Source organism: Rutilus rutilus (genome assembly GCF_951802725.1).
Source record: "Rutilus rutilus genome assembly, chromosome: 6".
Taxonomy (NCBI): Eukaryota; Metazoa; Chordata; class Actinopteri; order Cypriniformes; family Leuciscidae; genus Rutilus; species Rutilus rutilus.
In genome coordinates, this window is record NC_140214.1 from 22,800,871 (window position 1) to 22,828,558 (window position 27,688).

General features: G+C 37.1%; 1 protein-coding gene across 2 annotated transcripts; it reads left to right on the forward strand.

Annotated features, from left to right (window-relative positions):
- The first annotated feature begins 1,558 nt into the window (after nucleotides 1-1,558).
- Nucleotides 1,559-27,688, forward strand: slc12a7a (solute carrier family 12 member 7a). 2 transcript variants are annotated; one of them, XM_084411478.1, is made up of 26 exons: nucleotides 1,559-2,003; nucleotides 10,869-10,954; nucleotides 11,318-11,449; nucleotides 11,595-11,741; nucleotides 12,976-13,030; nucleotides 13,124-13,254; nucleotides 13,463-13,692; nucleotides 15,463-15,674; nucleotides 15,890-16,054; nucleotides 17,231-17,329; nucleotides 17,448-17,505; nucleotides 17,663-17,837; nucleotides 18,045-18,163; nucleotides 19,598-19,696; nucleotides 19,938-20,057; nucleotides 20,162-20,266; nucleotides 20,356-20,524; nucleotides 21,349-21,544; nucleotides 21,869-22,038; nucleotides 22,133-22,264; nucleotides 22,483-22,590; nucleotides 22,821-22,928; nucleotides 24,418-24,587; nucleotides 24,701-24,715; nucleotides 26,509-26,642; nucleotides 26,837-27,688. In XM_084411478.1, exons 1-26 carry the CDS (start codon nucleotides 1,880-1,882, stop codon nucleotides 26,926-26,928), a joined length of 3,351 nt encoding a protein of 1,116 aa, XP_084267604.1. In that variant the 5' UTR covers nucleotides 1,559-1,879; the 3' UTR covers nucleotides 26,929-27,688. The 2 variants fall into 2 exon arrangements, with proteins under 2 accessions (XP_084267604.1, XP_084267605.1); XM_084411479.1 differs by lacking the exon at nucleotides 22,821-22,928.

Below are 27,688 nucleotides of genomic sequence, written 5' to 3' on the forward strand. Positions count from 1 at the left end.
TCACCTTCATTGGAGTTGGTTCTGTAGTTTTTTTGTTTGTTTGTTTGTTTGTTTTTTTGTGCTGGAGTTGGAAACTTCTTCAAGAGCCCAAAAACTGTATCTGCTGCCACCTGCTGGTTGCACAGTCAATCACATAAATAGTACTATAGTCTTTCAACCCACAGTGGGCATGTAAGCATGAAAAAAAAAATAGTCTGTTGCTAACAACAAAATATTTTCCATATCCATAGTTGTGATCATGTGCTGGACCCCACAGAACAAACTTAGTTTGTAGTCACAACAGGTTTCACCATAGCTGAATAGCTGCTATGCAGGTTGTTCCTGTGAATTCAGCAAAATTCTACTGTTGAGACCCTTATCAGCCACTCTCACATGACTGATGGACATGTTGTCAGCGTGTATCCATCAGCCATGTGGGACGGTTTTCTTGTGCACACACCCTTGAAGCAGAAAACAGAACAAGTATAGTCAAGGCATATTTCAAATAAATGCACACACACATACTTTCAGAAGAATGTGATTGATCGACATTCAAATTTGTTGTGCAAAGGGATAGTGTCCACCCAAAAATTCATGCAGTTGCAGTGGTAGTCTTTTCAGGAAAAGTTATTTTCAGCATTAAAGGTTCACCCAAAAATGAAAATTCTGTCAGTAATTACTCACCTTCATGTTGTTCCAAGCCCGTAAGACTTTCGTTCTTCTTCGGAACACAAATTAAGATATTTTTGATGAAATCTGAGAGCTGGATCACTCCTCCATAGGCTTCTATGGGATCGAAACTTGCAAACCCAGAAAAGTTATTAAAGACCTCGCTAAAATAGTCCAAGTGACTTCAGTGGCTCAACCACAAGTTTATTAAGTGACGAGAATACTTTTTGCACGCAAAAAACAACAAAAATAACGACTTTATTCAACTATTAATTTTCGTCTATGTGGGCCTGAATGAATTCACGTAGTGTAACAGCGCAGCGCTTCTGGGTTGTACGTCACATGCATCACAACACACATGACCAGCGTCGGCCAATAGTGAGCCTACGTTCTGACGTACAACGCAGAAGTGCTGCGCTGTTACACTACGTGAATTCATTCAGGCCCACATAGACGAAAATTAATAGTTGAATAAAGTCGTTATTTTTGTTGTTTTTTGCGTGCAAAAAGTATTCTCGTCACTTAATAAACTAGTGGTTGAGCCACTGAAGTCACTTGGACTATTTTAGCGAGGTCTTTAATAACTTTTCTGGGCCGGCAAGTTTCGATCCCATAGAAGCCTAGGACTGAGCCAGCTCTCAGATTTCATAAAAAATATCTTAATTTGTGTTCTGAAGATGAACGAAAGCCTTACGGCGTTGGAACAACATGAGGGTGAATAATTACTGACAGAATTTTCATTTTTGGGTGAACTATCCCTTTAACTCCTCTCCAGTCCTAATGGTTCTTGAATGGAGTGATTGTTGCACGTTTCCTTTGAGGCTAGGAACGTCAGGAGGGGGTGGGGCAGGGAATTGGGCTGGGGTTGAGGAATGCCACATTGTGTTAAGCCTTTTGTTCCCATCACTTTGTGCAGTCTCAGATGACTCTGACACGACAAACAATCACCTCCCTCCCAGCCTTCACGGGTACAATGAGAAGGGCAGTTAACACAAAACAGGAAGCACCAGCTCAGAGCTATGTGGCAGGACAGAACAGCCCGTCGCCCAGAGGGAGGAGTTGTGTAATGCTCCTTATTTGGTGGAAAGAGATCACATGGGCTGACGCGTCTGAACAACAGTTGTGAAGAAGTCAGAGAACTTCGAACTCTGCCGAGCCAAGGAGACTTGGGGTGAGACAGAGAGAAAAAGACTCAAAAAACAAAACACAGAGCACATGGTGTGAGGGGAAAATGCCCACCAACTTTACAGTGGTGCCGGTGGAGGACACCCCATTATCAGATGCAGACTATGATGGAGAGATACTGAAAGAAGAGGACAAGGAGGAGCCAGATATGGTAGCAGAACCCTACTCAGGTGAGAGCTTTCTGGGGGGAAAAAAAATCCTGCCTAGACATGTGCAAACAGAACTTTTAAAGGCTTCCTGTTAAAGGCTTGGTTTTTTAAACACAAGTGTATTTGTAAGTGCATCCTCAAAAGCAAATGAGAGTCTTGTTTACTGACATGTGTTTGTGAAATCATATCCTCATGGAGTGTAAACAAGTGGCAGTTTCCTGTTGCCCTTTTTCCACTTTCCTGTTTCTCTCTTACACTATGACGTCTTTTCAGTGTTTATCTTCAGATAAATTGCAACACACTGTTCCAACACTTTTTTGTGCATAACAAAAGAGACCTTGAAGCCACGTTGTACTACTATAGAGTATTCTTCTATTCTGGATATTCTGAACTTCTTTCTTTTGTGGATTACATTCAAAGTTAAAGAGAGAGAAAGTTCTGTCATAATTTATTCACACTCGTGTCGATCCTCATGTTGGAGCACAAAAAAAAAGATATTTTAAGAATATTGGTAACCTAACCGTTTTGGTGAGCACTGACTTTGATTGTATGGACAAAAAATAAAATAAAAATAACCTTGAGACATTGTGAAAATTATATTTTAAGTTCCACAGAAGAAAGTGAGACGGGTTTGATGAGGGTGCAAATGATGACAGAATTTAAATCAGAGCTAAATGAGAGTCAGTTTATTCATAAGGTATTTTAAGTCGCTTCCAGTTTCTAATTGTTGCGGTGTTGTATCATTATTTACATAAAAAGTTTTGGTCTGGTGCCAACAGCCGATTGGTCAATGATCCTTTATATTCTGTTTTTGGCACACAATTGGAACAGGCGTAATCATCTTAAAGTTTATAGTTTACATTTACATTCACATAAGAATTGCATAATCCAGATGTTTTCTTTTATGTGTGTACATAGGCGTGTAGCAGAGCTTGTGGCTCATCATTATGGAATTTGTCCTCTTCCTATAAATTGGCCTATTTAAAACATTCCATGACAAAAATAAGTTTAATTGCGCCGTTCCCTTTTTTAAATGAAACGGAGCTTGGCGAAAATACTTCTCGTGGCTGTGAAGGCGAGACTGCGTTATCAGTTGATAAATACCCTCGTTAACCCTATAAAGCCTACTGTATAATTTTTGTATCAAATATTTTACTTCCATCATATCTTAGAAAAAAAGATTCAACGGGGTTCTAGACTCAATGATAAAGAACCCTTTATGCCAAAAAGGCTCTGTATAAGGAGCAAATGTCTTAAATGACCACATAATACTCTCATGTTTAATTTCCTCTAGTGATATAGTATGTTTACAAGCTGTTTAATTCATAAAATTGAATCAAAATAAAACATTTATTAAAACTAAATCCATCAAATAATCTCATTATTAAAGGTTCTGTATATGAGGCGCCTGACAGAACCCTTTATGGTTCTATATAGAACCTTTTCTTCTGGTGCAGTACATGAATTTCTAAGGCCTATATATCATCAACATGGACATAACATTGCTGAAAAACCTGTTGTACACAATCTTCTACATGCTTTCTACCCTCTGATTGAAAGTGTATGTTTTTAACATGTAAAAGGCCTTTTAACACAATAGTAAAAATGTTCACCTTCAGGTCATTGTAGCGTGTATGTTCAGTTTCTGTTTCTGTTTGCCGATGTTCTCGGTCATTAGTTCATATGTTCATATGAAAGTTCATATGTTTTTAACATGTAAAAGGCCTTTCAACACAATAGTAAAAATGTTCACCTTCAGGTCATTGTAGTGTGTATGTTCTGTTTCTGTTCAGCTTCTGGTTCTGTTTGCCGATGTTCTCGCTCATTAGTTCACTAGTTAGTCTCCTAGGTGGTTAATTAGTTCCCCGCACCGGTTCTGTTTTTGATTACCCAGTTTGTATAAGCCCTGAATTCTCCTTAGTTCTTTGTCCTGCATGTGTCGTCTGTGAGTTAAGTGGTTGTGTTAGTTGATTCCCCTGTCATTTCCTAAGTGTGATATTAAAGACAGTTGTTATAGTATTTCCCACATCATGTGCTTCTTTATACCAGCCATACTGGACTGAAGCAACTTTTGAAGCAAGGTTTATTTGACTGTCCATTCAATATTTTTTAGAATCATCATGTTAAAATGTATGTATCAAAAATATGACACATAAGGCTTTTGAGGAATGTTTATTTGTACATTTCTCAATCATCACTGTATTGCAAAAATTATCATTGTATTGCATTGTATTCCAAAAATAGTCCCAACTGATACTTACATTACAACTTACATTACAAGCAATCAGAATTTCATTTCAGAATTTCATTTCACCTTTGGCAATAAAAATGACATCAGCACCAAATTGCACATTTTTGCTTAGTTTGGGCCTCTGAATAAAACTATTGTTTTTGTCCTCCTCGAGTGTGAGCATATTCTCACTGTATACGACATGAACCATAAAAGCTAAAGCTAATGTATCAAATGTGATACAAAACATAAAACCTATATGCAAACTTTTTTGTGTGTATTCCTTCTTAAAGTTCAATAAACTGTTCCATTAAAAAAAATAGATTTCTGACTATTATTTCATATTTCAGACTTTGCAGGGTTAAAGATAGGATGGGGTCAGTAAGATTATTTTTAAAGAAATTGAAACTTTAATTCAGCAAGGATTCATTAAATTGATCAAAAGTGACAGTAAAGACATTCATCATGTTACAAAAATGCATATTTCAAATAAATGCTGTTTTGAACTTTCTATTCATCAAAGAATCCTGAAAGTATATCAAGATTTCCACAAAATTAAGCAGCACAACTATCAACATTGATAATAGCCTAATAATAAATGTTTCTTAAACATGAAATCAGCATATCAGAATTATTTCTGAAGGTTTGTGCGACACTGAAGACTGGAATAATTATGCTGAAAATTCAGCTTTGCTATTGCAGGAATAAAATACATTTATAATAAATAAAAAAAATAGAAAACAGTTATTTTAAATTATAACAATATTTCACAATATTACGGTTTTCACTGTATTGATCAAAATACATGCAGCCTTGTTAAGAAACATTTCAAAATCTTACCGACCCCAAACTTTTGAACTGTAGTGCAGCCTATACCCTGCATTGTTTTCAAAACTGGATTTGGCTGAATCTGTTATACGTTTCAATTCATGTCTTGATAAATATATGAGCTTTTCCAAAACATCACAAATTAGTCCCTTTGGGATTTCATCATTCATATACAAAGCTAGCTGCGCAGAGGATTATAAACACAATTTACAAGCCACACGGAAGGAATTCACAGGAAAAGGATATAAGCCTTGAAAACCTTTGATGAACCTTCGCTGTTATTGTTCTGTTCTCACTGTGGAAAAAGATGTGAAAATAGAATACTGAAATTAAATACTGTAGATATTTCACAGTTGACTTTTGTTAAATCTGCTTTCTTATAAACTACTAAATATAAATATTTTATACAGCTTGTTTTTAATTAAATAGAAATCTTTAAATGTTCATCAATCAAATATTTAAATGTTGAGACACTTGAGACTCTTCCTCTCATTCCACAAATGTTTCTGGAATAACACAAATGATATCTAGTAGGGATGCACAATATATCGAAATATCGCAAATGTATATCGCGATATGCATATCGCAACAGCTTGGAATAACTGGGGTCATGGATAAAAGAAAGAGAAAATCACTCACTGCTCTTGGCTGAATAACTTTTGTAGCTTTTATAAAGAATCAGTATTTAATACAGTGAAAACTAAGCACTGTTTTATTTTTACATTTGATTATTCAGTTTCTGTTGTTAAATAAATCTAATGAAGGCCTACAGAAACCCTAAAACCCGTGGTTTACACTGATGTTAAAATAACACTACTTATGCTACAGTAAAACACTGCTGCAAAAAAAAAAAAAAAATGAAACAAGTATGTAGGTTATATAATTTTAAATATATTTTAAAGATAATTTAAGTTTATTTTACTCACTTTAAGCATTATCGTATCGCATATCGAATATCGCATTAAATAAAGAGTAATCTTTTAACGCAAGTTAAGCTTATAGTTATCAGTGCCACCAGTCAGCCTGCTATTAAACCTCAGAAAGGACTAAACAAACTGGAGGGCAGGGAGAGGGGTCATTATACGAAAACGTGCCATTTTGTGTCCCTCAGAAAAAAAAAAGCTCTGTAAATCTTAATAAACCATAAAACAAATAAAATATTTTATAATTTAGTTTCCATAATATGTCTCATAATATAAGAATAAATTAATTTCTGTTTCTTTTGTTTTTAAAGGATTTTAATCACATTTTTGTGCAACGCATCTTGCAGAAATGTTGAAAATGGCCTGTCCCTCAGTATGATTTTTCTACTTCTACTTGCTATCGAGGACAAAAAAGTCAAAATATCATAAAAAAACATATACTTGTATAAAGCCTTAAGTGTCAGTTCATTAGTCATGAATGGATTTTATTCTTAACATGTGTCAAATTTAGAAAAAAAACACAATTTAGTCGGGTCCCTAGGTTCTCGTCAACCCTGTTACTTTTTATGAAAACACCTCTTTAAAGATAATAGACTGTTCCAAAAGTTGCATCAGTTCCAGGAAGTGACATCATCTGCCTTTCATGATGTTGATGGTAGAAGACAAGTAAGTGTTATCTTCTTTTAATGAATTTTCTTTGAGTTTATGTAATGTCTGAAAGACAGGGACACGCTCATTGTATCAGCCCTGTTACCAGAAAAGCATACGTTAAAAAGTTATTTGTACATATTTAAAAATGTACATATATTACAACATTTAAGCCTCTCAATAAGGCACATAATGTGGTGTCATTACCTATACCTCATGGCTAGTAATGGCCGCCAATACCATTTTTCATCAACCCTGTTACCGTCAACCCTGTTATCATTCCAGGGTAACAGGGTTGACGAAAGTATGCTTTTGTGTGTCTTACCCATGTTGTATACCCAAGAAGGGTTAAATCAAGGGCAACTGGACTTTGCTTTGCCTCTCATCCAAGGGGTTTCTTCAGTTCTAAATGACTGATGGGGAGTGCCAGGTATTTAACCTCTGTGGGGTTGTCACCCCTGAGCCAACCCTTCTTGGATAACTATGACCTGAGTGACTGAGAATTTTCACAGACGTACTTTTCTTACTAATAATATTTACATAATATACAGTGGGGAGAACAAGTATTTGATACACTGCCGATTTTGCAGGTTTTCCCACTTACAAAGCATGTAGAAGTCTGTCATTTTTATCATAGGTACTCTTCAACTGTGAGTGACGGAATCTAAAACAAAAATCCAGAAAATAACATTGTATGATTTTTTAAGTAATTAATTTGCATTTTATTGCATGACATAAGTATTTGATACATCAGAAAAGCAGAACTTAATATTTGGTACAGAAACCTTTGCAATTACAGAGATCATACGTTTCCTGTAGTTCTTGACCAGGTTTGCACACACTGCAGCAGGGATTTTGGCCCACTCCTCCATACAGACCTTCTCCAGATCCTTCAGGTTTCGGGGCTGTCGCTGGGCAATACGGACTTTCAGCTCCCTCCTAAGATCTTCTATTGGGTTCAGGTCTGGAGACTGGCTAGGCCACTCCAGGACCTTGAGATGCTTCTTACGGAGCCACTCCTTAGTTGCCCTGGCTGTGTGTTTCGGGTCGTTGTCATGCTGAAAGACCCAGCCACGACCCATCTTCAATGCTCTTACTGAGGTCTCGCGATAGACATCTCGCGATACATGGCCCCATCCATCCTCCCCTCAATATGGTCCAGTCGTCCTGTCCCCTTTGCAGAAAAGCATCCCCAAAGAATGATGTTTCCACCTCCATGCTTCACGGTTGGGATGGTGATCTTGGGGTTGTACTCATCCTTCTTCTTCCTCCAAACAGACTTCAACAAACTTCTTCTTAGACCAAAAAGCTCTATTTTTGTCTCATCAGACCACATGACCTTCTCCCATTCCTCCTCTGGATCATCCAGATGGTCATTGGCAAACTTCAGACGGGCCTGGACATGCGCTGGCTTGAGCAGGGGGACCTTGCGTGCGCTGCAGGATTTTAATCCATGACGGCGTAGTGTGTTACTAATGTGTTTCTTTGAGACTGTGGTCCCAGCTCTCTTCAGGTCATTGACCAGGTCCTGCCGTGTAGTTCTGGGCTGATCCCTCACCTTCCTCATGATCATTGATGCCCCACGAGGTGAGATCTTGCATGGTGCCCCAGACCGAGGGAGATTGACCGTCATCTTGAACTTCTTCCATTTTCTAATAATTGCGCCAACAGTTGTTGCCTTCTCACCAAGCTGCTTGCCTATTGTCCTGTAGCCCATCCCAGCCTTGTGCAGGTCTACAATTTTATCCCTGATGTCCTTACACAGCTCTCTGGTCTTGGCCATTGTGGAGAGGTTGGAGTCTGTTTGATTGAGTGTGTGGACAGGTGTCTTTTATACAGGTAACGAGTTCAAACAGGTGCAGTTAATACAGGTAATGACTAATGAGAGGAGAACAGGAGGGCTTCTTAAAGAAAAACTAACAGGTCTGTGAGAGCCGGAATTCTTACTGGTTGGTAGGTGATCAAATACTTATGTCATGCAATAAAACGCTAATTAATTATTTTTTCTGGATTTTTGTTTTAGATTCTGTCTCTCACAGTTGAAGTGTACCTATGATATCAATTACAGACTTCTACATGCTTTGTAAGTGGGAAAGGTCAAAGAAGGAGAGAGTTTTTTATACTTTTTTATAGTGGCCTTTAGTAAGTGATCATTAGTGTTTTTTGCTTATTCTGTTATGGCCAAACATGTTCAATTGGTCATTTAATTGCAATGTAATGTTAATGTTTTAATAAAACAATTGGTTTACATTTACATCTGCAGAATCATCATAATTTTTCATAATTTTTATGCTAAAATATCTCAATAGAGCTGTCTCCAAAATATGCTGATTAGTCATGTTGAATTAAAGGTTTATGAATGTCCAATTAAGACTCCCATTACACCCATAACTGTAACTCAAACAAACAGTATAACCAATACGGTAACTGTTGTCAACCCTGTTACTGATGTCTCAACCCTGTTACTTGTATAATATTCTAATATCATTTAAAAAATGAAAATAAAAATGTAATCAACTAATTGTAAATGTTTAGTAAGAGAGGCTAATAATCCACTCAAAATTGAATTGAGGTGTTTTATTTTTGTTTCCATAAATTTTTCTTAAAACAGAAGATGCTGGGAGAGTGTCATTTGGAAATGAACGTATTCATCCGCTAAAAAAAATAAAACTTTCAATATTCTCAATTCACAAACACTATTAATGTAACAAGGGGGGGTTTATCTTTCACAGTATATAAGATTGTTCTATATATGTATTTAAAACCTTTTCAAAACGTAATTAATATGTCGGTAACAGGATTGACCAAACACACACATTTGCGTTGGTTATATGAAAAAAAATAAAAAAATAAGATAGCCTGAGATGGCACGGCACATTTTCCTAAGAGGTAAGGATCTACTTCATCCAAAAAGGGGCTTAAAGATTTTCAAAACAGTACTTTGAAAATCAAACATTAAAAGTGGGAAATGGCACGTTTTCGTATAATGACCCAGAGGCTGATGTCTAACAGCATGTACTAGAGCCAAAAAATGAGCAAAGAAGAGAGAGAGTGTGAGACAATCCGATACGAGAAGTACAAGACTTGGACAACTGCTGGAACACAGATCCCACTCAGACGGTCCAACGTCAGTCTAGCAGTGCGTCGAAATTCAAATGAGATCAGCTGCGGTAGTGCTGTTCAAAAGACAGCTTTGCATCAGAGGAGACTGTACGGGATTTTGCTGAGGCATAGTGTCTCCTGTTTTAATCAAACTAGAGACTAGGTAAAAAGGTTCTCACTAGTCCATCAGACACATTCACGACTTTGTCTCCCTCTCAGCATGGATGGTGAATCAGAGTCGAACGCAGACACGATAGGTGAGTTTAAATCTCATTGATATGGATCATCAAAAGATCACTAAAATGGCACGAATAAGCTTAAAATTTTAAATCAACTTTGCATTAGTGTTTTGTTGAGCATTTGGAATTTGTTTTGTTTTGTTGCCACATTATGTTTCTTACCTTCAGGCAGAGGTATTCACATGTGCGGTAGACGTGTACAGCTCACAGATTTGCTGCTGTGAGGGTTTAGGTTTAGATATAAACAAATTAAAATATATTAAAAGAGTTATGTGTGATCATACAGTTGTTAAACATATCAACTGCATCTAGTAAATTAAAGGTTTTAGTTGTATTTCTTGACTAAAAACAGATAAGGAGATATGTGAAAATATGCTGGTTTTGTAATGTTTTTTTCCAAGACAAGAATAAACATGTCTTGTCAAATACAGTTAACACTTTCGGTTTTATTTTTTTGTACTTGAAGGTCTACATTTCATGTATTTTGCCCAGATTTTTGCTCAGATTTGCAGTCTAAATGAGTGAGTCGAATTTAGTTGCTGAAAGTCAGAGAAAGTTTTTGGGCAGTTGGAGTTGACAGATTTCAGAGAAAATCACATAGTTCTATGATGGGCACAGAGTTGGGTTTTTTAAGCTTCAGAAACATGTCTGATATTTTGTTATTTTAGAACACTTATTGTTTTCATCTGTTATGCATCTAGAAGTGAGGAATGTGTTTACGTGAGTTTGGTGTTTTTTAGAACAACTTGAAAGTCTGGTAGTGTTATCCTCATATCTGATCGCCAGTTTTCAGCGAGTGCATTCTGCCTAATGTTTTAAAATCTCTTCAGCGATTATGCTAGTGTTATAGTATAGCCTTTACGCTGAAAATCAACCTCTCTCAAAACTAAAATATATGTTTCCTGTCATTTGCCAGGTGAGGATACCCCCAGGGAAACCAGCTCCTTAATCAGTACAGATCATGATGACAGCATCTACGGCAAGAATATGGCTCTTTATGAGGTAACAAATTGCTTGAAACCCATACACCTCTATCACTGTTGGAGCACTTTATATTCAAATTAAATGCTTCAACTTATGAGATTAATTTATATTTGAAGACTTAAGATGCAAAAGCCTCTAAGTGCCATCTGAAATGTTCTTCTAAAATGAGCATTTTTATCAAGCTCGTATATTTAGGTTCAGTAATTTCACTTTAATGACAATTAATAGGTCATTTTCATTGCCATTAAAGTGAAATAACTCAACATAAACATCAGATGGCACTTAGAGGCTTTTGCATCTGAAGTCTTCATTTTGTCACTAAGTTACAACACACTGCTGTATGTATTAAACTATTTAGCTCCTCCATGTCTTTACTCACAGGAAGAGATGGACAGCACTCCAATGGTGTCATCCCTCCTCAACAAACTTGCCAACTACACCAACATAACCCAGGGGGTCATCGAGCATGAGGAGGCTGAGAGTGAGGATGGGATTCAGAGAGTCACCGTGAAGGTGAGTCTCCAACCAGACTCACACTGAGATGATTATAGGAGACTCAAACACACATTGAATTCAGCTTCAACAGACATTTTGCTGGAATTTCAGTTTGCCTACATGGCTTAATTTTTTTTTGCTTTGTGTGTCAATCTGTTTGAAGGGCCCTCAGATGGGCACATTTATAGGAGTGTTCCTGCCCTGCATGCAGAACATTCTGGGTGTGATTCTGTTCCTGCGGCTCACGTGGATAGTGGGTACCGCGGGAATCATGGAGGCCCTTGCTGTCATCTTTATGTGCTGTTCTTGTGTGAGTTTTTCCCATTGACAATTTAAAAGATCTTTTTTGGACTCACTAACATGGTTTACCTAGATCAGGGGTTTTCAAAGTTCAAAGTGTGGGGTGGACCTCCACAGGGGGGCGCGAGACAATGGCATGTCAGGGGAGGCGTGGAGGAGTAGGGCTATACAACCTGGCGACAAGTGTTAATTGATGGCTGTATGTAAATCTATCTACCCAGCGCAGGACTGCTTAAAGTTACTGGCACGTTAGATTTAAAAAGAAATGAATGAGAAAGTAAATGAGCGGGACATGCTTAATTTATTAAAAGCGCAAATAAACTGCGCAAGAGAACTGAATTCGGTACTCACACCCGAAGCGTGTGCACAGAAAGCTGCCTCTCAGACAACCTACAATCTGATTTCCCTGGCTTATTGCGCTTTAACAGTCAAATACACACACACTTATGTGTCAAAATGCCCATATTGGCAAGTTTTCAAATTAAAACAGTTGGTTATGTCATAAGTGAACGTAAACAGTTGGGAAAGAAAACTGATGTGAAAAATTCGATCTGTGCTGTTGGTCTTAAACTGACAGCAGCCTAATAAAACTGTAGGATTTTTACTTGAATATAGGCTAGATCTATCTGAAAAACTTTAAGCACTCTTTTATTTGTCTCTTTGTTCTATTGTGTTTATTTGTCATGAAGGCATTTCTTCAATCATTGCTTTAATGCCATTTTGTCTCACACACAAAAGGAAAAACGTGACATAGCCCAAAGTATGTCAACACTTCCTCTTCAAGTGAAGACAAATCTTGATTCTATAGAACACACATATTCTACAGAACTATGTGCTTCAAACATTGTGGCAATAGTTTCAGCATGACTCAAATACAGATCTAGATTGATATGGCTAACCATCTTTAATCATGTCTTTACCTAAATAATTTTTGATAAAACTATAATAATGTAATAATCTAACAATGTTCTTCTTTTTAACCACTAGAGTGAAAAGTTACATAGGATAGCAATAACAGTAGACCCTGCTGAAAAATGTACTACATTAGCCATAAAATACTAAAACAAAAACTGAAACTAGAAAGCCCTGAAACAATTAAAACTGACGATGATAGTGAAACCTAACAACAATTAAACCAAATTGTGAGTAAAATAGAAAATAAAAAATAAACTAAAAAGTATAATTACCCTGCAAGCAAGCATATATAAGTTTTGTTTTACATCAGTCTTTTTCTACATCCATAGACCATGCTGACTGCAATTTCAATGAGTGCCATTGCGACTAATGGTGTAGTGCCTGGTATGATTTCAATCTGTTATGTCACTCTTGTATATATTATTTTTATTTGCTCCATATTTGTTTCAAGTCAACTTGATTCTCTTCCCACTTTAGCTGGTGGCTCATACTACATGATCTCCAGAGCATTAGGTCCAGAGTTTGGAGGAGCAGTGGGTCTGTGTTTCTACCTGGGCACCACATTTGCAGGTTCTATGTACATATTAGGAACCATGGAAATTTTTTTGGTGAGTCAAAACTTATGCACCAATACTAACAATTTCTTGTGAGCAAATACAGTGCTCATTTGGCACTGCAGAAGAGTTTGTGTCAGCACTGAGCTAACTCGAGTCAGCAGATTTGATCAACTTACCCTTTCATTGCCCTAGTCACATAAACTCAAAAATCAGATTAACTTAAAAACTTTTCTCTTTTTCCTTTTATACCCTGCTACAGACATACATCATGCCCACTGCCAATGTGTTTGAAACAAAGGAGCCACATGGGATGCAAAATAACATGCGTATTTATGGCACATGCTGTTTAGCTATCATGACCCTGGTAGTGTTTGTTGGAGTGAAATATGTCAACAAACTGGCCTTGATCTTCCTGTCCTGTGTGGTGCTGTCAATTATGGCAATTTACGCAGGCGTCATCCAAAGCGCAATCAAGCCTCCCAATTTTCAGTGAGTAATGCAGTGATTTTTTTACATGGACATTTAAACACAATGGTGGAAAACGTTATGTTGTCTTCAAGTACAAATTATGTCTCACATTTAAGCCAGAAATATTACATAGAAATAGAAACAAAACTACATAGAAATAGAAACTTTTTTTCTTTATGTTGAACAATAAACCCAAATAACTACATCTAAAATCAAAACGATGAAAAATATACATTTCTATCATTTATGTTATCACAATAAGCAAACGGTGAAAGAAGACCATTTGCTACAGACTTGCTTTGCACACACTCTCTAAATATAAAGAGATTACATATGATATTATCAATATAGATTAGTGTTTCCGCCCGGTCTCAAATCGGCAAACCCATATGAACGTCCCAACTTGGCAAATCGTGCATCATAGAATTCTGTAGTCTGGCTATCACCAGACCAAGCTCAATATTTTAAGATGGAGCATTGGTCTGGGGAGTCTGCTCATTGTCTACTGCACAAGAGGCGTGATCAATGGGCATAGTTCAAATGACTCTGTACGCAATTGGATAGTTCTTCAACCAATCAGGCCAACTACTGGTTGACATACTTTGCAGAGCTACGCAAAATCTCCAGGCAGGAAATGTGTAAACAAACGTGTTGATCAGGAATCGAGCGATTTTTGCAGGTTATGCACAAAAAAAAACATGAAAGTTTGTGGTATTTACACCCACTGGAGCAATTCATTTGCTAAAAAGAAGCCACTGAGCATCGTCAAGAGGTTAAAAGGAATTGGACAGAGCCGTAACGGCTCTGGAATTTGATTGGCTTAAACCCGCCAGTAGCGCGCCAGGTGGATAAGTCAGTTTGTGATTGGTTCCTGCAAATATGTAAAGGAAGCAGCAGAGATACATTTACAGGTTACCAGCCTGAGGCTGAGCTGCAGGGCGAAATCAAATAGCCGGCTGATCAGGCTGGGTTTACACAGTCTAAGAATTCTAAGTTTCCTGCTCGTTAATTCGACTTTGCTTGGTCATTATCTTCTTGGAACGCGCAATTTCAATATTTCCGACTCCCACTTGAAGGGCACATTAGTTGTTGATTGTAGGATTTCAGTCTTTGGTGTTGTTTACACAAGGAACACGTTCTTTTTAAAACCCCGAGAGGCAGCACAGCTAAATGGTAAAGATGAACAGTCTCCAGAGGCGTTTTAGACGTATACGTTTGTCTAGTGTATATTTACATCGAAAATAAAGAAATAAAAGCTGCGCAGTGGAAAGCTAAATTGTTATGTTGTGTCCTAACCAAAAGTGACGCGATAAGTGTACAAGCAATTTGTCCATCTCCACTGAGAGCGACGCAACGCAATCAATCACAAAACAGCCAATCAGAGCAGTTCTCGCCGTTGGTGCGCGCTCTCTCGCACAGGAGCCTCAGTGGTGCTGTTTAAGAGTGTAAAAACAAAACTAAGAACACATACCTCGTATTCTCGTGACGTCCCTGAGGCTTGAGGAACTTGAGAAATTTGTCAAATCATATCCTATTCGAAACTTCCACATTCATTCTCTCGACGTCCATGTTTGATGTTGGTATACACGATCGTCATTGAGGGTGGGGCTACCTGGTGTGACGTTACAACAAAAACCTAACCCAAAAAAACTACATAAAAACTAGAAATGCCTATGCCTTAGTATTTGATTGAAATATGATAAAAGTGTTTAAAATTTTAAGATAGCCTATATGAGATGTTATGGAGCATTTACACAATTAATTAGCCCATGCTCTCTTGTGCATCAACAGAATCTGTCTACTAGGCAACCGCGCCTTGAAAAATTTGGCTTTTGACAAGTGTCTAAAGACGGAGGTAATCAACAACGAAACCCGCCCAACCGAACTGTGGAAACTTTTTTGCAAAGGTGACTTAGGAAATGAAACCTGTGATGAGTACTTCACCCTTAACAATTTGACAGAGATTCCGGCTGTTCCTGGCTTGCTCAGCGGGGTCATATCAGGTGAATTCTCAAATACAAATACACAGCAAACTATACACTAATTATTTTACTCAAACAAGTAGTTATACACCACCCCATTTAATGATAACAAAATTAAGCAAAGTCAGCTGATTTGTTTTATCATATGATGCATTTTCTCAAACATAAGACTTCAGTCAGGTAATTCAGTGGTAATCAAGTGTTATTTGCTAAGTATTGCTGTTTCTCCTTCCTAGAGAACATGTGGGGACACTATGGACAACACATGGCGATAGTGGAGAGACAGAGATCAGAGGCTTCAGATAACAATATGGACAAGAACATTTCAATGCCTTATGTCCTCAATGACATCACCACCTTCTTTACCCTTCTGGTTGGAATCTACTTCCCCTCAGTTACAGGTATAGTTTACAACAACAAAAAAAGAAATAGAAAACGTAAATGTATTTTATTTACTCACCTTTACCACGTCATTCCAAGCCTTTATGACTTTCTTCTGTAGAAAGGCCAATTTTTGTAATACTGGCCATTTTCACTATAATGACGATGCGTGTGGACTATGATTTTCAATTTACAAAATGACAAAAAGCCCCATAATAGTGGTGACCACAGATCTTCCATAAATCAGTTCAGTTGGTTTGGTTCATGAGTTCAACAAATTATACGGTCACATGGAGCATGGGAAAGTGACCAGAGGGCCTATGTGACTCAAAATTATTTTGCTACACATGGAAAAAAGAAAGTAATATGTGTTTGAATGATGAACTTTAATTTTGGGGTTATTTTTGATCTAATACATGTTTTTGTATAGGTAGAAAACTCTTAAATGTGTAATCTTCATGTCTCAAAACGTCTCTGGTTACAAATGTAACCTTGGTTCCCTGAGAAGGGGAACGAGACACCAGTCATTCTGAGGCATTCCCCAGTAGCGCCTTAGGAGGCAGTGCGAGTTCCCATTTGAAAGGGAACACAGCTTTGTACTTGTGCTTTTTGGGATTTTTAGTGTTTTTATACTCTATTGGCTGCAAATCACATTTACCTGCAGCTCGGAGTTGTCCTCAAAGTGTATGCAGGTGTTAAACATAACAAAGATCTTCACCGCTTACAAACGATAGGATGCATCTGTAGTTTTGGTTTCAAAGGATTGTGGGTTAATATCCAGTTCATCTAGCACTCTATTTGTTTCAAAATTAGAACTTTTCACAGAGTTAGAAACCATTCCAAATGATTCAGTATATGAGTGATCTATAAAGATTCAGACTGAATTGCAAACTTATTTCAAGATTCCTTGGCTGATCCTTTGAAAGGAAGTGATTCATTAGTTGGGCATCTCTGGCAGGAATTGCTGAAATAAGGAATAAATGTGACGTTATAGAATCTGTCAACACTAACTGGCTACCTAAAATAAGTCAAATAGCTTCGCTACTTAAAATACTATGTGGTATAAAAACTATGTGGCTTAAAAACCCTACTGAAAAAAATTTAGTTAAATTAATGGCTTCACCATTTGTGATTGTGGAAAAGGTGTTTTAAAAGTATTATGAAACATATCATATGTTTTTCTCTGATTTTCACAGGAATCATGGCTGGATCGAACAGGTCTGGAGATCTTAGAGACCCTCAGAGGTCCATTCCCACTGGCACCATTCTGGCTATTGTAACCACCTCCTTAATCTGTATCTTTTTGCTGCAAAAAAATAAAGCCTCTAGGGAAAACATTTTAAATGGTCCATTCTATAAACAATTTTATAATTTACTATTTAACAAGATTAACCCCTTAATTATGCTAAACAGACATTTCCTGTGTAGTGTTATTTGGAGCATGTATTGAAGGTGTGGCGTTGCGGGACAAGTAAGTGCTATTTGGTAATGATAATAATAATATGTAATAACAGTGGGTTACAAAAATGCTTTATAAATCCATTCAGATAAGACCTGCAGTCACAGTTTTCGCATGTAATACATTCTTCTTGTTTTTTCATGTTTTTGCATGCTTGCTTTTGTAATAGGTATGGAGACTCAGTTAAGAACACTCTAGTTGTTTCAACACTAGCTTGGCCTTCTTCATGGGTGATTGTGATTGGCTCATTTTTCTCATGTTGTGGGGCGGGCCTACAGAGCCTCACTGGTGCTCCCAGGATCCTTCAGGCTATAGCTCGAGATGGTATTATGCCATTCTTACAGGTAACAACATGCCCTGGCTTTCCTTTTGTGATGCTGTATTAGTTTAATGCACCTTTATGTGTCTTGAGGCACAGGTGTTTGTTTGAAATGTTCTTGCTCACAAAAAAATTATACAAAGAAAGAAGAGAAAGTGTGCAACACAGTTGAGAGAATAGTCTTCTTGACTATAATCCTGTGATGTAACTTACATAACTTACAACTTTGCAGGTGTTTGGTCATAGTAAAGCTAATGGTGAGCCAACCTGGGCCTTACTCCTAACTGCAGCCATCTGTGAGATTGGGATCCTCATCGCTTCCCTAGATGATGTTGCTCCTATCCTGTCAATGTGAGTGTGTTCCCCTTGCTTTCACCTTTTACTTGTGATATAACTAGGGTGGAATATTATATTATAGGTGGAATCAGTGTGTGTGTGTGTGTGTGTGAGTTATTATAATTATGATTATTTTTAATTTGTACAGATTTTGGCTGGAAAATAAAAATGTCAAAAAAAAAGGCTATAGTTATGTGTAGGGCTCGATAAGGACTGCCCGATGGCCCGGGGCCAGCGTAAAAGACAGTTCCGTCATCTGTCCCGATCGGGCCAGTGCTGCATCGTCACAAAAGTTTATCATTTGCATGTGTTTTTAAGTCTTGTAAGCCAATTTAAATATCCAAACGCAAGAAGGACACGAAAGAGAACTCAGTTCGGTACTCGCTGTGTGAGAAGTTTTGTGCACAACACACATCCGAAGCTCTTGCCCAGAAAGCCGCCTCTCAGCACGTGAATACTGAATTGAGTTCTCTTTTATGTCTTTGCGCACTTGAATGGTCATATTCACACAAAAATATGTCAATGATGGCCGTATTGGCGAGTATCCTCGTAACATTGTCGGTTATATCTTAAGTGAACATAAACAGTTGAGAAGTAAAACGCATGTGTAACAGTATATTACAGTATATAACAGGATTAATCTATATTTAATTTATTCAGTGAAGACTGCAGTGTTATTTTACATTTGATTATTCAATTGCTCTACCTTAAAACTATTGTTAGACCTACCTGAAAAACCTGAAAAGCACTGTTTATTTCATTTGTATCTTCGTTCTATTGTAATTATTTGTGCTGTTGGTCGTAATTTGATTATTACTTTATATAACTTTTTTTGTGGTAGGGCTAGTACATTTTTGGCAGGTCAAGTAAAAATTGTAACCACTGGCCCGACCAGGCCAGAAGAAAAAAATCCTTAGCGTTTAGCCATTACGCAAATATCATTTTAGCTTTTAGGCAAATAGAGATTTGTGTCAAAATTATGTTTGATGACTCACCTTTACTTTTAAGTGATTTTTATTTAAAAATGTATAATTTAATATATTTTATAAATATTTATCATTTTTATGAATAATTATAAAAATGTGTGTCAGTGAAATTCTGTACAGTAATTGTGCCTGCACTCTAAATGTGGCCATTACATGCAGTTTTGCTACTCAGTTTGTGAATTTTGTGTTTTAGTATCGAGGAACATTTTCATTAAAATTTTTGTCCACCATGTTATTCTTTTAATGTATTTATAGTTTTCATGAATTTTTATTTTAGTTTTGGTTGTTTTGTACATCCAGTTATACGAAATGAAAATAAGAAATATTTCCTTGGCAACTAGCTGAAATAAAATACATGTTTTTAATTACATTTTATTTTAGCTAATATTTATTTTATTCAAGTTTTTTATGGTTTTAGTTTTATCTAACTATAATAACATTGGTTTCAATGTCTACTTTATAGGTTTTTCTTGATGTGTTACCTCTTTGTAAACCTGGCCTGTGCTGTCCAAACACTTCTACGCACCCCAAATTGGAGGCCAAGATTCAAGTTCTACCACTGGCAAGTCACACTTAATGATTTCCAAAGGAACAATGAACAGCTTTGTTAGAAGTGCACATTCTGTTTTCCTACATGCTAACAACGTCATGCTGTTACGTGGACATGGGTTTTTCATTAACCAAATAGGTGTAGTGTAATGGTTATTAGTTCCATCTACATGTGAATTGAGGTATACTGGAGCAGTCAGAGTTAATGTTTGCTTGTATTAACTACCATTAAATGCACCATTGGATGTCTGCAGGTCCCTCTCTTTCCTTGGGATGAGCCTGAGTCTCTCCCTCATGTTTGTCTCGTCTTGGTCCTATGCTTTGTTTGTCATACTGATTGCTGGATGCATCTACAAGTACATTGAATACAGAGGGTAAGCAAGTGTCCATCAGACTCACTGTTTTTTTTTTAGGTTAAATGTTCTAAATTAACTCAAGAGATGATTGATGACTATGTCATTTCCCCAACACCCCTCAGGGCAGAGAAGGAATGGGGAGATGGGATTCGAGGATTATCCCTTAACGCGGCTCGTTATGCCTTAATAAAACTGGAGGAGGCGCCACCTCACACAAAGAACTGGAGGCAAGCATTCCCAGCACATCTTCAGTGCTATATAAACATCCACAAACTTGAAAAAATCTAAGGCAAATATCATTTAACTCATATTCCAGACCTCAGCTGCTGGTGCTCCTAAAGTTGGACTCTGACTTGGGGGTAAAGCATCCACGTCTGCTTTCCTTTACCTCACAGCTGAAGGCTGGGAAAGGCCTGACTATCGTCTGCTCAGTGCTGGAGGGCACCTACATGGCTCGTGGGGCAGATGCTAAGCTCTCTGAACAGGTGAAGGCATAAGCTTAAAGCCAAACCTCTGCATTTGACAACTTGATAGTTGTCAAATTCAGAGATGATTGTCAAATACAGAGATGATTCTGTCATCCAATTAAGTGTGTAATTTCTGTACCACTATTGTCAGCAAATGGGGGAAAATAAAATAATTCTTAAATGCTTCTAATTTTCTGCATAGTTTTTGTCACCTTCCAACCATAAGACAAATAATAATAATCATTTGGGATTTTTTTTCACAGGGCAGAAAAAAAGTCACCTTGCATGTCAGGGCTTTCCTAGATAACTACATTTGTCCATTAAAAAATGCTGACAATATTATATGTTGGAAAAAAAATTCACCAATTTACTATCACATCAAAGATTAACACAGTTTATGGAACATTTTAATACTCAGTGCTGGTTACCAGAAGGTTGCTGTCTCAAACTCTGCAAGAAGCAAGTCATGACCATTGTGCCCTTGAGCAAGACACTTCGCCTAACCTAACCCACTGCAGATTGCACAAGAGTAAAAGTCCTTGTAATAAGTTTATGGCTTATGGTGACATTGCGTGACAGTCAGAAAAATAAATTCCCCTTTAGAATCCTGACCTTTAAGTCATTTTTAATCTACCTGTAGTCAATGTTGTCTTTATGTTAAACAAAGTTCTGGAGATTAGTAGTAATTAAACTAGACATATGCTTATGCATATTATGCCTTTCTGACAGCATATACTCTCAGTCAGCTCCCATTTTTGGTAGTCAGTACATTTTATTGAATTCACATTTTGTATTATACATTGAGTTTTATTAACATATATCCATGTTTTTGTACTTCACAGAATATCAAAGCAGCCATGGCAAAAGAGAAAACTAAGGGTTTCTGTCATGTGGTGGTGTCCTCTAACCAGCGGGATGGTTTCTCTCACCTGATCCAGTCCGCAGGCCTGGGTGGCATGAAACACAATGCTGTGCTGGTGGCCTGGCCCGCCAACTGGAGACAGTCAGAGAGCTCCCTCTCCTGGAAGAACTTCATTGGTGTGCACTTGACATTTTCTGATACTAAGCTGCTAGAAAGTCAGATAATCAGATTAAGGCAATGAGGTCAGGGATTATTGATGATGATTATAAGAGTTGAGACGGTAGCTGAGCTTTATTATGAGTGAACTGTTGAAGGCTTTAGGTCTTAAAGTACAGAGAGAAAAAAAAGCTGGTTAAAGAGGAGTAATTCAAATAATTCCAGATCAGTTTGTGAAATATTATGTTGTTCACAATGGTGTGAAAACATTGCATGAAATATCAATCAGTTTGACAAAATAGTAAAAATTATTTAATTCCCCCCCCCCCCCCCCCCCCCCAAAGAAACCATCAGAGAGACAACAGCTGCCCACCAGGCCCTGTTAGTGGCGAAAAACATTGATACATTTCCCACAAACCAGGACCGGTTAGCTGAGGGTACCATTGATGTCTGGTGGATTGTCCATGATGGTGGTCTGCTCATGCTTCTTCCGTTCCTGCTCCGCCAGCACAAGGTAGAAGGCGACAGAATGTCTGATACAGCAGCGCTGCTCTTTTATTCAACTAGAGATTTCACACAGTGCTTTTCCCTGCCCTGAAATCATGTAGGTTTGGAGAAAGTGTAAGATGAGGATCTTCACAGTGGCTCAGATGGATGACAACAGCATCCAGATGAAGAAAGACCTGCAGACGTTCTTGTACCACCTGCGTCTTGAAGCGAAGGTGGAAGTTGTGGAAATGGTGGGATACAATTTTGACCCATTATCATGTTTTAATAAAGTTTTAATTATTATATTATATTATATTATATTATATTATATTATATTATATTATATTATATTATATTATATTATATTATATTATATTATATTATATTATATTATATTATAATGATGGAATGTTTTCAAGATACTGGAATGGGGATGACTTCACTTGCCACTATGTCATTATCTCTGTAGCATGCAGGCGATATCTCGGCCTTCACCTATGAGAAGACCCTTGTGATGGAACAGCGCTCTCAGATGCTGAAGCAGATGCAGCTTTCTAAGACGGAGCGGGAGAGAGAGGTAATATTTCTTTAGCAGTCTGTTCTTTTGGCATTGTTGTCAGGTTATTATGGGACTATGCGGGGCATAAATCAGTATGGTTGCAGTCAATACACTTCACACAGAATCATAAGTTTTAGATGCAGTTTTAAGGCATTACTTGCATTAGAGTAAGTTAGAGCACTGTTTTACATAAAGCCTCTTCCTCCTACTTAACAATTTTGGATTGTTTGCTCTGTGGCGACTGCCAGATTCAAAGCATCTCAGATGAATCCCGGAATTCCATCAGGAGGAAGCCCTGCGGCCAGAAAACATCTCACAAGAATAAGTTACATGTGCCAACTGTAAATCTGGATGAGGTATAGCTCGGGGGTTTACCTCTTACTGATCACCTATTTTCACTCTCTGTCAAGGCTACTACCATTAGATAACCATCCTGTATAACTCTGCTGAACTGGTCCATCCAAACCACCTCTTTTCTACTGGGGCTGGTGCCTGAGCTGGAGCCGGTGCTTGACTATGGTTGGTACTTTACTTGTGATTCCACCGATTTGGGAGCTGTGGAATTTCTGCCCACTGACATCACAGGTTCTCTTGTTCGAGAGACTAGGATTTGTACATCAGGGTTTTTTTGTGTGTAAAAGCGCAGCTCTGTTCCAGATTGGGCAATGGCTCTGGCACCAGCCCCAGTTGAAAAGTGGTAAACCATTTACATTGTAAGACATGACAGAGCCACAGCTTTCATCAAGAGCTGCCTTTTGCAACTATAATTCTACTATGGTTTTCACATCATATGTTTGAAAATTCCTTATTATTTAGCAATAAGCAAAGCAGGGCAATGAAAATGACTGTGGCCCTGAAAATGTCAATATTTTATTTGTCTACAGCATGTCTGCATGCCATTATAGAGCATGAGTTAAGAGAGTCTGTCGTCTTCTGAATTTTGAGTGAAAACATGCAGCTCCACTAATTATACTGCTTTGTTATAAGATTATTTAATCGAACTACACTACCATTCAAAGGTTTGGGGTCGGATAGATTTTTATCAAGTTTTTGAAAGAAGTCTCTTATGCTCACAAGAGCTACATTTATTTGATCAAAAATACAGTAAAACAGTAATATTTTAAAATATAATTACAATTTAAAATAACTGTTTTCTATTTGAACATATTTTAAAATGTGATTTATCCCTGTGATAGCAAAGCTGAATTATCTGCAGCCAGTACTCTAGTCTTCAAATATGCCGATTTACTGCTGAAGAAACATTTCTTGTAATTACAGTTGTGCTGCTTAATATTTTTGTGGAAACTGTGAACTTTTTTTTATTCTTTGATTAATAGCAAGTTCAAAAGAACAGCATTTATTTGAAAGACTTTTAAATGTCATTTCTGATCAGTTAAATGCATCCTTCTTTCAAATAAATCATACTGACCCCAAAACTTTTGATTAGTTGTGTATACATTTATTTAATTGTATATCATGTACTGTAGAGTGTTTGGTCTTGACTGTCAGTGACTCTTAGTCTGGTTACTAATCCATAACTTGTGTTTGTGGGTATCGCAACCTTCCTGCAACACTCATTCCCCTGCTGAAAAGATCAGCCACTGGTTTTAAATACTGATTGCTTATTGAGCAAAACTTACTTACTTTCAACCACCTTGATCTGCAACCAGCATAAACTAGCCTGGACCACCATGGAAATTCACACTGGCCCAAGCTGATCTTTTCAGCACAGTCTTTTAACAAAGTTTGTGTATCTAGGTCCCGTCAAACCTGCTTTCCAGCAGCATTTTCACCTAATGTTAATGCAGTTTATTGTTGTAAGCGGTGTGTGTCTTGCTCTTTCAGCCTCAGCTGATTCATGACAGGAACACTAAGTCACATGCAGTTCAGAACGACAAGCCCACGCCCACGTCCGACCGGGTCCATATGACCTGGACCAAAGAGAAGCTGATTAGTGAGCGCAACCGCCTTCGGGAGGCCAACATGACTGTGCGGGACATCTTCAATATGAAACCGTGAGTTCATAGATCAAGTCCATTTTTGCAGTTTATCTGAACGGTTTTATCATGTTTCATAATTAAATGGTTTAGTTTTTTTCACACCAAGATATTTTGTTTTGTCCTTCCAGAGAGTGGGAGAATCTGTAAGTTACTTTGACTCTTATGCAAGTGATTGATGTACTTAAAGGGCCTGCATTAATTGTGTGGTCTGTGTTACTGTAGTAGATGTAAACAGGATGTGTTGCATGTGTGTCACACTATGCAGCATGAGTTGGTGTGTGTCTCTGTGTGTGGCCTGCTTAAGTCAGTGTGAGTCATAGTCACGGCATGTGTCAGCATGAAGAATTGTGACAGAGATGTTTCTGTCTGCATGTGTGTCAACAATAACTTTGTGCTTACTAGAGATAACATCTACAGATTGTCAGCTATCATTGTGGTTTTAATTATTTTTAGTGCTAATTCCATTTCATTTTATTAATGATAAGAATAACCCATTTTTATGCTTGTTTGTTTTTTTGCCATTGTTATTAATTCATGTTTAATATTAACATGTAGATGGATTGTACATTTATTTTACATTTGACTCATTTAGGAGAAGATGGTTGTTTAATATATTCCTTTGCAAAAATTGGCCTTTGAGAATTCTGAAGTCTAATACTTCTTCACATCTCTATCAATGAGGTTATCAATAATTCCTAGCATTGGATCCCCATCATATTTCAAACCATTTTTAAGGAAATACAACAAAATATACTCACTGATATCATTAACAAACAAGTATGAATCTCTGCTAAAGTAACTTTACCAATGAATTCTTCAGACATACTCTACTAACTACAAACATACACTAAAACTCAAAACTTTGGGGTCAGTAGGATTAATAGTACTATGTTTAAGATATTAATACTTTTATTCAGCAAGGATGAATTGAATTGATAAAAAGTAACAACACTTTTATAATGTTGCAAAAACATTGTTGCTGTTCTTTTTAACTTTCGATTAATCAAAGAATCCTGAAGAATAAAATCACTTAACAAATATTAAGCAGCACAACTATTGATAATAATAAGAAATGTTTCTTGAGCAGCAAATCGGCATATTACACTGCAAAAAAAATGCTTTTCTTACTTAGTATTTTTGTCTTGTTTCCAGTCCAAATATCAAAATAATTCTTAAATCAAGATGCATGTACCAAAGTAGTAAAATGCCATAAGATATTTTGTCTTGTTTTCTGGGGAAATAAATAAAAATTAAGTGAGTTTTTGCTTAAAACAAGCAAAATTATCTGTCCATGGGCTAAGAAAAATAATCTTGTTTCTGTTTGAATTAAGATTATTTTTCTTACCCCATGGACAGATAATTTTGCTCATTTTGCAAAAACTCACTTAATTTTGATTAATTCCCCCGGAAAACAAGACATGATATCTTATCTAATTTTACTTATCTAGTAAATGCATCTTGATTTAAGAATTTTTTGATATTTGGACTGGAAAGCTAAGAAAAGCATTTTTTGCAGTGCAGATTTATTTCTGAAGGATCGTGTGACACTGAAGTGGACCGCTTTGCCATCACAGGAATCAATAAAATGTTAAAATATATTAAAATAGAAAACAGTTATTTTAAATTGTAATAATATTTCACAATATTACGGTTTTCACTGTATTGTTGATCAAATAAATGTTGGTTTGGTGAACATAAGAGACTTCTTATTTCTTCATAAGAAAATCTTACTGACCCTAAACTTTTGAATGATAGTGCTTGTAAAAATATTTAAATGACATATACCAATATTTTCTTTCTTTCTTTCTTATATTTATTTGCATTTTGAGTTGTTATTGGTCTTTTCATATATAATGTACAATTTATATATGATTTCTCATATTTGTGTGAAGTGTGAAGTCTTGATGCTAAATGTGAATGACTGAATTTTTCACAGGGATCAGACTAATGTGAGAAGAATGCACACTGCAGTGAAACTGAATGAGGTTGTAGTTAACAAATCCCAGGGAGCCCAACTGGTGCTGCTGAACATGCCAGGACCACCCAAAAACCAGGGCGGGGATGAGAACTGTATCCTTTCATCAGCTGAAATGCAGACAGTGGCACATCTACTTAAAGGGGCTGTTATGTAGCTGAAGGGTAATGGAGAGAATCATGATAACATAGTCTCTAATTTTCTTTCAGACTGAGAGTTATTCTGTAAATGTCATCTTCATATACAGCAGAGCAGTTGCTCCACACTTTTCCTTCACTCTTGAGTTCAGACATGGAGTTCCTGGAGGTGCTCACAGAGGGATTGGAGCGGGTGCTGCTGGTCCGAGGTGGCGGCAGGGAGGTCATCACCATTTACTCGTAGCATCATGCAGGAACATACACTGAGGAGAGCTGCACAGATACTGAACAAATGGGCTCAAGACAGGAAGTCCCACTCCAGCTGCAGGCCAGCACAGCACATTTGAGGATTCTTCTCATTTAGCGTTGTCCACTTGTGATCAGATCGACGAAAACACATTTTAATACCAGGTGTAAACGGGGCCCTTGGATGCGGTCCATATTAATCATTTAAATAGAGACAGGCCAAAGAACTAGATTTATCCAATAAGACTTGAAGAGAGTGGCATCAGCTGTCTTATTGCTGAGATATGTAACTCTAAGGGACAGTGTTTGAATCATTAAAGTGTTTGTATTTGTAATTTATATGTGTTAAATATGTATTTTTTCATCTCATCGCATTCCTCTGCTGAGCTTTATGTAATGTGTGATGTTAGTTTGATTCGTTAGATTTTGTGAAGTTTTGATATCAATGTTGCTCACAGTGCAGTATGAGCAAAACTGATTTTATCATCAGCCAAACCTTAAATCTGTCAGTATTGAATATTTCATAGTTTTAATACTACTTTTTTCCCCTACAATGTTTGCTATTCTTTTCATGACACTGGCAATATTTTTCTCAAAACATATGTATAATTTATATGAATGTTTTTTTTAACATATTTTATATTAAAAAGGCTTTCACAAGTGTCCGTCGTAAAGTAAATTCAGAGTTCATGTACTCTCTTAAATGATTACACTCCTTGTTGGAAAAAGTGTAAATAAATAAAAAAATGATGTAGGCT